The sequence below is a fragment of the Rhinolophus sinicus genome, linkage group LG01, assembly GCF_036562045.2.
Source record: "Rhinolophus sinicus isolate RSC01 linkage group LG01, ASM3656204v1, whole genome shotgun sequence".
Taxonomy (NCBI): Eukaryota; Metazoa; Chordata; class Mammalia; order Chiroptera; family Rhinolophidae; genus Rhinolophus; species Rhinolophus sinicus.
This window is the reverse complement of record NC_133751.1, coordinates 63493233-63508120: the sequence shown is the minus strand read 5'-3', so window position 1 is coordinate 63508120 and position 14888 is coordinate 63493233. Positions and strand designations below refer to the sequence as shown.

Genomic DNA, 14888 nt, shown 5'->3' with positions numbered 1-14888 from the left:
TTATATTAGTTTCAGGTGTGCAACACAGTGGTTAGGCATTTATATAATCTATGGAGTGATCACCCCAGTAAGTCCAGTACTCATCTGACACCCTACATAATCTTTACAACATTATTGATTATATTCCCCATGCTGTATTTCACATCCCTGTGACTATTTTGTGACCTGCAATTTGTACTTCCTAATCCCCTCACCTTTCTCTCCCATCCCCCAACCCCCTCCCATCTAGCAACCCTCAGGTCTAGCAACCATCAGGTTGTTCTGTAGTTATGTGTTTATTTCTGTTTTGTTTGCTCATTTATTACATTCTTTTTTTTTAAATTTTTTATTGGGGAATATTGGGGAACAGTGTGTTTCAATCTAGTTGTGGAGGGCACAGCTCAGCTCCAAGTCCAGTCGCCATTTTCAATCTTTAGTTGCAGGGGGCACAGCCCACCATCCTATGCGGGAATTGAACCAGCCACCTTGTTGTTGAGAGCTTGCGCTCTAACCAACTGAGCCTTTGGCTGCCCCTCTGGCAGCTCAGGGACAGCTCCTTGTCTTCAGTCTATTTGTGGAGGGCGCAGCTCACTGACCCATATGGGAATCAAACTGGCAACTGTGTTTTTCAGAGCTCATGCTCTAACCAACTGAGCCATCCAGCTGCCCCTAGATGCTTTTGATTCCACATATAAGTGAGATCCAAATATCAGGGTGTAATCTAGTTGCTGCTGAGTTTGTAACAAAGCCATTCAAGCTGCAGAGCCCACCAAGATTAACTGCCCAGGTACAGGGAAGGGCCAATCAGCTTGCAGTTAACAATTTCAAACTGTAGAGAACATGTGCAGTCTGAAGAGATGGACATGTTAATCACAGGTGTCAATCAAGAGGTCCCAAACCTGGAGAGGAACACCCCATTGCAGATAAAACCCCCAAGCTCCTTTGGCCCTTTGCCTTTTTGAGCCTCGCTTTTGCTCGGGGTCCCGCTCCAAACCTTTTGGAGTGTACTTTTTCTCCTAATAATGTCACCTTTAGGACTTTGCTCCCTTATCTGTGAAATGCATACTATAATCCCTGCCTTTCCTTGGGAGTGTACTGTCCCTTTTAATAATGGCCTTTGAGCCATTGCTTTCTGCTCGGGCCTGCTCCTGCTTCTACTTCTTTGAAGTGTACTTTTTCTTCTAATAAACTGCTTTTTCACTACTTTACCTCGGTATCTCATTCAATTCTTTGTTCAAGACACCAAAAACCTGGATACTGCGTCAAGATGGGCCCATCCTCACGTAACAGAGAGGCTAAGCTTCCCAGTGTTTCTCCCTGAGGCCCGAGTTTGACTCCGGGGTGTGGGAGCCAAGCCGGGACTTCTCACCGTGAAAGGCCCACTCTCCGGTAACATTGGGACTAACCAATTCCTGTTAACCTAGCCAACACTCCTTCATTTGCATGAAAGAATTACACTTCGTGTTTTTTGCCTTCAAAAATCCTTTCTTTGTTCACTATGGAATGCAGTTTGCGTTCCTCCTTGGATCTGTGTCTCTCTCCTTTTGCTCATAAATGCTTTTTTGTTCTTTATTATAGCCTGAACCTCTTCTTTAGTTATTGATTTAATTCTTTTAAAAAGTGACACTATTATTCAGAAAAAAATACTCTTAGTTTTTCTTTGCTTTTATTTACTGTCAGGATGAAAATTTATTCTGCTGCCAAGTAAGTGACAAGAGTTAAAATTAATTCTAACAGCCACCCTAAGAAGTATTTGTATGGGTCCCTATTATGGGTGAGGGGCTCAGGAAGGTGACAAAGGTCTCGCACTTAGTAGTACCCTTTTCCCGGCGTTTGTATCGTTACTGGTTTACAACAACACAGAAGAGACACTTGAGTCACCAAATGAGAACTTCCGGGTTCCGGAGTCCGTACGTACTGAGAGGCGAGGAGCTCCTCGGGGCCCTTCTGAGCCCGCGGCCCCGCTCATTCCGGCACAGGAGGCCGCCGCAGGGCCCGGAAGCCGCTCGCGAGACCACAGAAGTCGCACGGAGTTGGCCAAGCGGAAGGCGGCAGGGCACTCCTGCGGCGGTTGAATCTGGGCGCGGTCCCCAAGCGAGACGACACGACTCCACCCCTGTCTTGCGCAAAGCTGGGCTCTGGCGGGGTCTGCAGCGTACCTCCTGCACGCCGTGTGCAGCCAGGCCTCTCCCCACACCCTGAAGACCCCGCGCCCGGCCCAGCCCAAGTCCCACGTGCACCACTCGTCGCGGCCACCAGGTACCCCACCCTGCTGTCCTCCCGCACCCCCCGCAGGCGCTCCTCTCCTGGCCCCGCCCGCTCTGCCCCCCTCCCTTCTTTCCTAGGCCCTGTCCGGGGTGTGCGATCTCCTGACCTCCCTCCCCCCACCCCCTGCCTCTCACCTCGCCCTCCTTCCCCAGCAGTGACCTGGTGCCCCATCCCGGTCTCGGCGCCCTCCCTCTCACCCCCCCAGAAAAGGAGCGGAGGTCTGTCTGGAAGCAGCTGTCCAACCTTAGTTTTGAATTTATTGTTCGGGAGCGAGCATGTAAACTGGAAAAGTTCAAAGGAGTTTAAGGAATAGCAGCGTTCTGAAAGCGGAGGCTAGAGCAATACGTGTGAAAGTTAAAAAGAATTTCCAACGGAAAGAGATGGTCATCATCCCCTACCCCCGGCCTTGTGAGTGCAACTCGCAAATCATGTATTCGGTGGAGCCAGAAGGAATATACGGAAAGGAAGCTTAGGGCATTTGGAGAGCAGGTACCGGAGGACTAAAAGTTGGTCCTCTGAAGCTCTCTGCACAGGACCGGACCCCGGGAGCACCTATAGACCGCCTCCTCCCCCACTCCAATTAAAAGCGAAAATCCAGATCCAGGGTGGGTGGCTTGTCCGCAATCACACAACGTTATTGGCAGAGTCAGGTGTAGTAGCCCAGAGCTGCACTTCGTAGGCATCATTTATAAATAAGGAAACATGTACATAACGCTTTACAAGTATCTTGTGAGCTAAGAAATTAAGCATGATCAGTATTGGAATGCTCAATCCTTCTTCATTTACTGTTCTGGTTCTTGCCAGCCTGCATTCCCCAGCCAACAGCAGTGCAACTAGGGAAGGACTCCTGGAAGCCCTAGGACTTACACTAAACCCTGAGTCATTGGGTTTAGGTCAGTGAAGGGAGGACCGGGACATTGAGTGTGAAAAGAGCTTGAGCCGAGGGGAGATTGATTCATTTACTCCTCACAACAAACCCAAGAGATTGTTACTGTTTTTATCACCATTTTAGAGATGTAGAGGCTGTGGCACAAGAGGTTGCCTAAGGTAAGTAGGTTTGCACTGAGATTAGTGGCCTGGAATCAGAAGATTCCAGTCCCAGTGCCTCTACTCACTGACTGTGAAATTACCCTCTCTGAGCCCCAGTTTCTTATCTGTGAAATGCATACTATAATCCCTGCTTACTAATGACACAGAGAATGTGCAGGCGCCTTGTGAACCGGGCATTGTAATAGAAAGTACTGTTGTTTAAGTAAAGGAGGGATGCACTTCCAAAGCCAAATCTCAACTAAAAAGAGAAAATGATAAGCTTGGTTTGACTTGCGGAATGTAATGGGCTTGCCATTTGCAGAGTTGTCGTTAAAATTGTGGGCCTTGGAGTCAGATGGAATCCTAGCCATGCCAATTAGCTCTGTGACCTAAGACAAGTCACTTAACATTTCTGAAACTGTTATCTCTCTAATCCTCATTTTATTTACCTTTAAAATGGGCCCAATAACACATCCCTCGTAGAGCAGTTATGAGGATTAAATGAGATGCACTTAATGCAACACGTACAAGTAGTGAGTACTCAATTAAAATGCAGATAAGGCTCTTGTTTTTTCTAATTTTTCTTTTCTCCTGCTCCCCTGTGTGTCTTAATTTCCCCCCAAAGACAGCCTCACCATGTGTGGGGCATTGATCGAGAGGTATGTGGCTGCCATGGTGCTGAGTGCAGCTGGAGATGCCTTGGGGTTCTTCAACGGGAAGTGGGAGTTCCTCAGGGATGGAGAGAGGATTCACCAGCAGCTGGGCCAGCTTGGTGGCTTGGACGCCATAGATGTGGAGAAGTGGAGAGTCAGCGATGACACAGTGATGCACCTGGCCACTGCAGAAGCTCTCGTGGAAGCTGGGAAAGTCTTGGACTTGGCTCGACTGTATGCCCTCCTTGCTAAGCATTACCAATACTGCATGGGAGACATGGACGGCCGGGCACCAGGTGACTGTAGCCAGTAGAGGTCCTGGGCAGGGGGAGAATAAAACAGGCCCAAGGAAGTCATCAAAAATGTTGATCGAGATTTAAATATCAAGGAGACAGTAGTTTTTATAGTTGTGATAAAAATAGAAACAACCTAAATGTCCAAAATTTATTTAATTATGGTGATACATTTGCAGCCATTTAAAATTATACAGATAAATATTTACTGATCTAGAAAGACGTTATATATTAAGTGAAAGGTAAGTAGGTTACACAACAGGATGTATCTTATAAAGCCACAGTCATTAAAAGTATAATGTATACCTGTTGGGAGAAGCCTGGAAGAATATATACAGATGTTCATAATTGTATCTGGTTAATGAAGTATTTATAGTTTCTTATTTTCTTGTTTATTGGTATTTTCTAAGTTTTCTGTAATGAACAAGTATAAGAAAAACATATTTTTCTTTTTAAAGGAGAATGGAAAGGTCTTGAAGAGATTCCTTTTGTTTCCAGGTCTGCTCACAAATGGTTCTTGCCCACTTTGGGAAATTGTTACAGGCACTTGGGCCACCAGGTGATTTGAATCACCTTTTCCCTAGCCCATCTGACCTGCCTCTTCTCCTGTATTAGTCACTTTGAGCTGCCATAACAAAATGCCACAGACCGGTGTCTTAAAGAACAGACATTTATTTTCTTACTGTTTCGGAGGCTAAAAGTTTGAGATCAAGGCGTCAGAAGGTTTGTCTTTCTCTGAGGCCTTTATCTTCCAGACGACTTCTTTATACCTGTGTCCTCTCACACTGCACATACCTGGTGTCTTGTGTGTCCAAATTTCCTCTTCTTATTAGGATACCAGTTAGATTATATGAGGGCCCATCGTAACGTTCTTGTTTTAACTTCGTCACCTCTTTAAAGGCCCTATATCTAAATACAATCACATTCTGAGGTGCTAGGGGTTAGGGCTTCAACACACAGATTTTGGGGCACACAATTCAGTTTAGCTGATGGAAAGCACCTCTTGTTGAAAAGCTCCCATCCCACACACGCACCCAGGGTTGCTGGTGACCCCAAGGATTGGGCTTAGAAGCCAGCCTCTGTTCATCCTTTCTCAACATCTGATATCTCATCAGTTTAACAAGTGCAAAGTATTCTTTGTCCATCTGTGCCTTCTATGGCATAGTTGTGAATAAACTGAGTATAAGGGGACAGTAATACCACACCCCACAGTATGTTACTTCCACTGCTTGGGTTATGTGTGTGCATTCAGAATTCCCAGGATAGTGAGATGGGACAAGACTGGATTATGCTGCTCTCACCTAGGAGAAAACCAAGGGCACCCATGGGCACATTGTTGCTCTGAACCCATTGTTCCATCTCTGAGCCCAGCACTTTTTACTCTAGAACTGTGGCCCCTTCCTGACATTGGGGAATTTCAGTTGTCAGATTCTCATTGGGTTCTTTAAGGGCTTGGGCTTGGAGCACGATGGCTATGAAGCATGATGAGCAGCTCACTAGCTGGTTATGTGATTTTGAAAAAGGTTCTTAAGCTCTGAGCCTTAGCTTGTTTATTTAAAAAAGAATATGTTATACCTACCTTTTTGAGTTATTGTGATGTCTCAGTAATAACTGGCAAAAATTCCAAGGCTCTGTATATGAATCTACTTCTTAAATCTTATCATGCTAAGGGGTATATATTAAGGGAGGCAGTGTTGGCTTACCCTTCCCATCAAAGATACTTGGAGGCAGAGTTTGGTTCTTTCCTCCCTCTGGAGCCTTTGCTTTGGTTACACTGACCTTGTCCCCTACCCACGTTTTCCACAGGTGACACCTGCATGCATAATGCCATGCTGCTGAAGCCAGACCAAGCCGAGGGCTGGAGGGTTCCCTTTAACAGCCATGAGGGCGGCTGCGGGGCTGCTATGCGGGCCATGTGCATCGGTCTCAGGTTCCCTCATCACAGTCAGCTGGATACACTGATCCGTGTTAGCATTGAGAGCGGCCGGATGACCCACCACCACCCCACAGGCTACCTGGGAGCCCTTGTGTCTGCTCTTTTTACAGCCTATGCTGTGAATGGCAAGTCTCCTTTGCAGTGGGGAAAAGGACTGATGGAGGTGCTACCAGAAGCTAAAAAGTACATTGAGCAATCAGGCTACTTCGTGGAGAAGAACCTCCAACACTGGTAAGTTTGTAGGTGCAGGCTCCTGCTAGAACATGGTTGAGTCTGTGTGCACACATGCATGTGTATGCCCAGAACTCCTAGATCATAGCAACTGTTCTCACCATCCAGTGTTGTCATCCACTGCATCCAGCCCCCTCCCTGCCTACCTGCTAAGGATTTCAGGTGCAGTTCCAGCAGTGGTTGCCACCAAGTAGCCAAGTGAAGACCTCAGTGAATAGGGCAGCTGCAGGGCTGCCCTCTTACCGGGATGCTGTTCTGCATCCCACCTTCCTGTAGTTTCTGTGGCTATCCTGTACTGAGATGAACTTTCCTGTTTCTCTCCTGGAACTTGTTTTTCTATGTTGTCTTGACATACAATATTTTGAAATCTTTTCTTAGAATGCCCCAGAGATAGGTTCTTGCTAGCTGATTACTAAGTGGTAAAACCACATCTTCTCCTTTTTTTCTGGAATATATTAATAAAGCTCTTTTTAATTTAAAGTGTGATTGACATACAATATTATATTAGTTTCAGGTGTACAATGTAGTGATTTGATACCTATATATGTTAGGAAGCGATCAACACGAGAAGTCTAGCAACCATCTATCACCTTATAAAGCTATTGCGATATTGACTGTATTCCCTATGCTCTACATTACATCCCGTGACTTAACTTGTGTTATAAGTTTGTACCTCTGAATCCCCTTCACCTTTTTTTGCTCATCCCCCACCACCCAACCCTCTGGCAACTATCAGTTTGTTCTCTATATCTATATCTCTTTGTTTTGTTTCATTCATTTAGTTTTTGGATTCCACATATACGTGAAATGATACAGTATTTGTCTTCCTCTGACTTATTTCACTTAGCATAATGCTCTGTAGGTCCATCTATATTTTCACAAATGGCAAGATTTCATTCTTTTTTTATGGCTGAGTAATATTCCATTGTATATATGTACTGCATCTTCTTTATCAATTCATCTATCAATGGACACCTAGTTTGTTGCTATGGTAAATAATGCTGCAATGACCATAGGGGTGCAGATATCTTTTCAAATTAGTTTTTTTGTATTGTTTTATTTTATTTTTTTAGGATAAATACCCAGAATTGGAATTGATGAATTGTATGGTAGTTTTATTTTTAATTTTTTTAGGAACTTCCAAACTGTTTTCCACAGTGGCTGTGCCAATTTATAATCCCACCAATAGTGCATAAGGGTTCCCTTTTCTCCACATCCTTACCAATATTTGTTACACCTTTCCCTTTTTCTGAGTTCACTTCACATTGCCTTTTTTGGAAACAAAAGTCCAGAGGATTTCTGCTGAAATCACCTATGGTCATGATTTTCAAAGTTCCCTTTGAAAAGAAAAAGTGACTCTATAAGGAGATGATGTGTTAATTAGCTTGCCTGTAGAAATCATTTCACCATGTGTATGTATATCAAATCATCATGTTGTGTACCTTAAATATATACAATTTTTACTAATAAAATAAAATAAATTATAAAATAAAATACATAATGACAGACTAAATAAAATCCCCCCTTGAAAGGTGACACATTATTCTCAACTCAGGAAAAACAGACTTTTACTTCTCACCTTTGGCTTTGTATCTTGTTTATTTAGCAACAGGCATCAGTACCTTGTTTATATCAATTCTTAGCAAAAATTTATTGAATGAATGTTAGAGCTCATTTTGATTTTTTTATATTGTTTATGATATTAATACAAGAACTTGAAGCATCTTGGAATTTTCCCTGTTCACACATCCATCTGATACCTTTCCTTATGGTTATTGACTTTATTTTTTTAATTGACTGTAGATTTTTTTCCTTCCTCCAGGTCCTACTTCCAAGATCAATGGGAAAAGTACCTAAAACTTAGGGGGATTTTGGATGGCAAATCAGCCCCTACCTTCCCCAAGCCCTACGGTGTGAAGGAGAGGGATCAGTTCTACACCTCCGTGAGCTACCACGGCTGGGGTGGCAGTAGTGGACACGATGCCCCCATGATTGCCTACGATGCCATCTTGGCTGCAGGAGACTCCTGGAAGGAGCTGGCCCACCGAGCCTTTTTCCATGGTGGAGACAGTGATTCTACAGCTGCCATTGCTGGCTGCTGGTGGGGAGTTATGTATGGTTTTAAAGGCGTGAATCCCTCCAACTACGAGAAACTAGAATACAGAAACCGGCTGGAAGTGACAGCTAGGGCTTTATATTCTCTTGGGTCAAAGGAAGATACTGTAATTGCCCTTTAGGAAGATGTGATGTTCAATTCTGGTGGTTTCTCCTCTTGTGTAGTCCCTTTTCTCCTCAGTTTCTTTCACTTCTTCCAAAGGCAAGAGTCTTAACTTCGTATTCAGGGACTTTTGAGATAATAAATCCCTTGGGCACCTGAAGCTCAGTCTTTCCAGGCTCATCCTGTTCTCCCTGAATCTCTCCATCTTCTTATCCTGAAGAGTCCTTATCTCAGTGGATGGGGTCAGTGTCTCCCAAGCTAGAAATCTCATGGCCTCCTGTTTGAGTCTTCGTTTTCATCAGCTAATCTTTCAGGAAGTTTTTTCTGTTGTTTCAAATGTAGACTCACAATGATTTGAGCACAAGTGGTTTATTTGGGAGGCGATTCCAGGGAGTACTGGGAGGAGTGTGGGGAAGTGAGACAGGGAAGGAAGAGGAGCGTTCCTTCCCTTCCACAAGGTGCCTTCATGAGCAGGTTACCACTGTCGGCAACTGGGTCCTCTTTGTAAGGCACTCCTCATGGCTGTCCCACCTGAGGGACACGCGAACTGGGGTATTTATATCCACTGTCGTCCATCAGATATCGGTAGTCCTCAGTGCTAAGTCCCTGGCGCTCCTAAGCCTGTCTCTTGTGCAAGCCAAACATGAATGTCTTCAAGTAAAGACTCAGAGATGCTTGCAGTAGCAAGCCACAGGGAGCATGGGAACAGCGAGCAGTATATGTAGGGTCCCAACAGCATCTGCTACATGTTTCTACCTCCTAAACATCCTTTAAATCTGTCACCCTTTTACCTTCTTGCACCAAGTATTTTTCATCTGGATTTCTGCAATCCAGGATACTCAGGTCTGGGGAGATGCTTCTCCTAGCGCGCTCTACTTACTGGACATGGCACTTAACGTGTCATTAGGTTGTTGTTGCCTATTTGCTTGTCTTTATTCTCCTCTAGGCAGAACCTAGCACACAGGAGATACCTAATCAGTATATATTAAATGAATGTTGTTGATTAACCTCCTAGCTGGTGCTTCTAACTCTAGTCTTGCCTTCTTCGTTGCCCTCCAGAGTTATCTTTACAAATAAAAAATGGATCGTGCTGAACTTCTAATCGTGTTCAATGACTACATCACCCCCTTTCTTTATTTCTTGATGCCCTTCCCTCTCCTTTTTCTCCTGGTAAGTTCGTACTTATCCTGCAAGCCCCAGCTCAGGTAGAACCTCCTGGATGAAACCTGCTCTGGTTGCTCAGGCATGTGTCTGCTTTCTCTTCACTGTGCTCACAGCCCTCTGTTCCTCGCTGTCACTGCACTATCCTGTTGTATGGTGATTTTGTGTCTTCTATGGCACCCTCAGGCTCCTTGTGATGGAGGATTGTGCCTCATTCTCTTTGTGGCTTCTCTACCTGGCGCCTGAGAGACATTCAACAAATGTTTACTCCGGAAGTCCAAGTTGTATTGATGTGAATGCTGTCAACAGGCAGTTCCACCTCTTTCCTATGTCCTCTTTTTAATGATTGCCGGAGCAACCTGGCCAAGATGCACTGTAAGAAATGAAGAGTTTGATGTCTTAACCATGCCTATGTGCTGACTGAAATGAGACAAGGCTCTCAACTCTGTATTTGAAGTAGGACTCCAGCAAAGGCCTGGGATTTCCAATTCTTTTGTATGTAAAACCATGTCTGTTTTTCTGGCTCAAAAAACTCTCATGTGTATTTATATATTTCAGAAAACAGACATGTCATTTTATATATTACAACTATGTAGGACAACAGATGCTTCAGTGGGGCAACCAATCAAAATTGTAGACTTTTAGGGGTAGTGGGTTACAATTCACAGAACATAGTAATCTCTTAAATTCAGATGTCTTAAAAGACTCCTTTGCATACATAGTTTGAGGACAGTTTTGGAATAATAGAAAACAGTATATACATTTTAACACAAGATTCCTAAGCAGAAGATTAAGATGGAGAATATTGGGCAGGACTGTTTTCAATTTCCCACTTGGTAAGAACTGAGTTCATAATGTAGAATAGAATGTGCTTTTCTGTAGCTATAGAAGAAGAGAAAACATTTTCTCTTCGTCTTGCTGAGGTTTCTTTTACCAGTAGTTAGGAATGCCTGCAGTTTCAAGGCAGAGCACTAGAATTCTACTAATACTGACTAAACAGCAGACCTGAGATGCTTGGATCTTACAATATGGAAAAGGGCAGAAGAGTATTTTAACAGGTGGAATCTGAGGCATGACCGCTGTGTAACTGGTTTGGTGAATGGTCTCAATTTAGTGAGAAGCAAACATGAAATGATTTTATTTTTATTTACTGCCTTCATACATAGTCTTTTCCTGTCCCTTAGAATCATCATGGGAAGATCACATAGTTTTTTTGGTCTTTGGCGGGGGGAGGCAGTATTAATAACCCAGTCTATCCCAGTCTAGTTTTTAAAATTTCAGCTTTATTGAGGTATATTGACATAGACAAAAATTTAAAGTCTACATTGTGGTGGTTTGATAAATGTGTACATTGTGAAAGGATTTCCTCCATCTAGTTAATTAACACATCCATCACTTCACCTATTTATCTTATTTATGTGTGTATTAGAACATTTAGTTCTACTCTCAGCAAATTGCAGTTATACAATATAGTGTTATCAGTTATAGTCACATTTTACATCAGATCCTTAGACTTACTTATCTTATAGCTGAAAATTTGTATACTTTTGCCAACCTCTCCCTATTTCCCCCAGCCCCTGGTGACCACTTTACTCTTTTTCTATGAGTTCGACTTTAAAAAAATTCCACCTATTAATGATACCATGCAGTGTTTGTCTTTCTTGTCTGGCATATCTTATCATAATGACCTCAAAATCCATCCATGTTGTTGAAAATGGTGGGATTTCCTTCTTTCTCATGGCTGAATAATATGTCATTATATATAGATGAATGGATAAGTAAAGTAGGAGAATGTATATATATTCTTCTATTTTATCCATTCATCTGTTGACAGACACTTGGGTTGTTTCCATATCTTGGCTATTGTGAAAATGCTGCAATGAACAGGGTGCGAATATCTCTTCAAGATCCTGTTTTCATTTTCCTTTGGATAAATACCCGGAAGTGGGAATGTCAGGCCAGTTTAATCAATTCTAAAACTTTAATGTCAGGCCCTCCCTCCGCTTCACAGTCGGTCCTGGGCCCGAGACTTAGAGGAGAAATGGGGACATGGACGCCTCTTCCCTTCCTCCCCTCCCTCTTCTGGGGCTCCTGGCTCCTCTCCAGTGTTGGCCCTGAGACCAACCTCACGGGTGGAGCGCTGGCAGGAAAGGCTCAAGCCAGCCATCTTCTGAGGGGGCCACTGGGCCTAAGGGAAACCCTTCCTGCTCACATTCTCCCATGGCAGTGCAGGCTTCCCCACCTGCCGCTGCACTGTCTTTATCAGCTGGAGGCCCTCCCTCATTCGCTTGTGACGGGTAAGGAAGAGCACCACCTTCCCTCCCGATTCAGTAAGGGAAGGGAAAACCCCACAGAACTAGGACTCATGATTTTTCCTTTCAGTCCCTGGTTTTCAGCTGGTGGAGGTGGGGAAGGGAGGTCTGGTCACAGGAGCTCTGCTCCCTCCTAGTAAAACGGGGGGGTGGGGGGGTGGGGGGGGAGGAGTGTGGGGACTTTGAGTTTGTTGTTTGATGGTGTAGGACTTCAGCCACAACTGGAGACAACAGAGAAAGACTCTAGAGATTCTATTATAGTTGCTTGGCAGATTCTCACTCTTCATCACAGGTACACTTCAAAAGAGTTTAGACTTTCAGACTCCATTTTTCAAACCTCTAAACTTCCTTCCCAAACTCAGCTGGCGACTTTGCTTTTCATTTCTCTGAGAAAAGAGAAGCAGTCAGAAGAGAAGAATTGCACGTTCCCATCACTACCTCTGCCCATCCACCTGCGTCTGGGCTCAGGGTCTCCGGCTTCTCTCCCGACTATGAGTGCTAGTGTGTCTGTTTATGTGTCTGTGTTGTGTGTGTGTGTGTGTGTGTGGTGGGGGAGGGTAGGAGAGAGAAAGGGAGGGCGAGCATGAACAGGAAAAGATAATTATATGCACTATGTTATAGATATCAATAAAAATGATCTGACACTCAGTATGAATTTGTCGTGCTTGTCAAGTTAATTTACGTAAACTGAAAAAACAGGTCATGTGTAATATTACAGAGATTAATTATATTTTTTTCACCCGCTATATGATGGTGCTTTGTTTGCTTTGTTGCCTAAGATTGCTAGATGTTGTCATCTAGAAGCCTTGGCAATATATATATTTTTAAGATCTGCAAAATTAGCATTGGCTTCCTCAACCAACACATTCTCCATTTATTATTCTTTATCTTTCTAGGGCACGTAGACATTTTTTTCTTTTTTAAACAGAACTACTGGGAGTGTGGGGTAAGGAGTGGAGACTGATGATTTCACAGTCAACCAGCCTACTGGGCTAGCAGCTCAAGGAATGGCTGCTGGGGTCTGATTAAGGATTCAGAGATCATGGAGACAGGGCATGGGGATAGCTTTGCCATCGTTCTTTCCTCTTAGGGCTTGGGGGTTGGGAAAGTGCCGTCTAAAAAATAAGTGAGACTCCATTTGGGGAAGGGAAAAGGAAGAAAGAGTTGCTGTGTGTCAGGCAGTTTACCATAACCCATTAACAGAGGAAGAAATCAGGCTTAGAGAAGTCACCATTTGTCTAAAGTCAGCAGCTAGGATGAGATGGAGCTGGGGTTTAAACCAAGGATTTTGTCTCTAAAGCCTTTTGTCTTTGCACATCTTCTAATTGTTAGCTATAATTAGAATTTTTTTCCCTTAGATAAAGCCAAAATGAAACCCAGGAGTGAGATGGCAGCAGCCTATCTTCACCTTCCCACAAGTGTGAGGTAGAGTCAAGAGGCACACTAGTTGCGGGCTAGCTTGCCATATGTGGGACAAGGGTAGGGAGGGGGCAGAGCTGAGCCCAGCTAATAAAACTGAAATGGACAGGGTATCTGTACTCTCTTCCCTCCTCAAAGAGCCTCTTCCTCTGCCACCAAGGAGACCCCACTCAACGCCTGGGTCACAATGTGGACTTCTCTCTACTCTGCTTAGTTATACCTGCCCCACTTAAGGTTCCTACTTCACTCTTTTGGGCCCTGGTATCATCTGTACTAGCGTAGTGGTCTCAGGCAAGTGCCCCCCAACCTCTGCCCCTGGTCTCTGGGCTTGGAGCCCATGGACCTTCAACTATAACATCTAAAGAGCATGAGTCTAAAATGAAGTCCGGAGACGGGGACAGAATCAACCAAAGAAACCTTTGGTTTCTCCTGATCTATAGAGCTGTGAATAGAGGTTTGTACTTTAAATAGAGGGCCATGCTTCAAGCCAGTGTTTCCTGTCATTTTGAATGGTATAGGGACAACCATCTCCCATTGTCAAGGCCAGCACGTGGAAGTTAAATAAATGAAAACTTGAAATAAGTATTAGTGCAGGTGGTAAGTGAATATGGCAGGAGTAGGGAAGGTAGAACCTGAATGAATGAAACTGGGATACATGACCTTGAGCAAACATGAATCTCCAGCAGGATGATTTCCCCTGGAGGCCGCTCTAATGGAGGCAGACTTCCCAGTGTCTCTTACTCCACACCAGCCCTGAATCCAGGAGACTAGCAAATATTTATTGAGCAACAGCTATGTGACAGGCACTGTGCTAGGCGCTGGGGGTGAGCCAACCAGATCAGAATTTTGCCCCCCTGAGGGTGACATTCTCCTTGGGGGAGACATACCACGTACACTGAATATAAATTGGTATTCTCTCATTGTCTTCTGGTAGAAAGCTCTCTATTCTCACCTTCTAAAATATGTCACCCCTTAAGCAGTGCTACCCAGGCCACTGGCCTGTCTAAGCTTGTTTCCTCACTGGTAAAATGGGGTTGGCTATAGTAAGAATTTAGAGTAGACTAGTGGTTCTGGCATGCATACAACCCTTGTGTAGCCTGCTGGAACTGCCGAGTCCTGGGCCCAGCCCAGAGATTCTCATTCAGTGTGTCTAGTTTGGGCCCAATAATCCGTCCGAAGTTCCTTGGGTGCTTCTGAAGCAGATGGTGCTGGATCGGACCACTTCAACCCGAGCTGGAGAGCATTGACTAGATGATGAATGTGAAAAGGAAAGGGCATTAAAGCCACGTGCAAAGAATACTGGAATAACTGGCTTGGTGGACCAGCTCTGGCCTTGGTGTGCATGGCCATGAAAATGCAGCCCTCAGTCTCCTGCTGTGGGGAACCTGT

At 44.4% G+C, this 14888-nt stretch overlaps 1 protein-coding gene across 1 annotated transcript; it reads left to right on the top strand.

Moving 5' to 3' along the window:
- Nucleotides 1-1882: 1882 nt before the first annotated feature.
- ADPRH (ADP-ribosylarginine hydrolase) lies at nt 1883-11409 on the top strand. The gene is made up of 4 exons (XM_019729672.2): nt 1883-2238; nt 3902-4225; nt 6029-6389; nt 8212-11409. Exons 2-4 carry the CDS (start codon nt 3913-3915, stop codon nt 8624-8626), a joined length of 1089 nt encoding a protein of 362 aa, XP_019585231.2. The 5' UTR covers nt 1883-2238; nt 3902-3912; the 3' UTR covers nt 8627-11409.
- Nucleotides 11410-14888: the final 3479 nt, after the last annotated feature.

Excerpts from the sequence above, each read along its gene's own strand:
- ADPRH (XM_019729672.2), top strand. The coding sequence starts at position 3,913 with ATGTGTGGGGCATTGATCGAGAGGTATGTGGCTGCCATGGTGCTGAGT. Across the intron at positions 4,226-6,028 it reads CATGGACGGCCGGGCACCAG|GTGACACCTGCATGCATAAT; the intron begins GTGACTGTAGCC and ends CGTTTTCCACAG. Across the intron at positions 6,390-8,211 it reads GAGAAGAACCTCCAACACTG|GTCCTACTTCCAAGATCAAT; the intron begins GTAAGTTTGTAG and ends TCCTTCCTCCAG.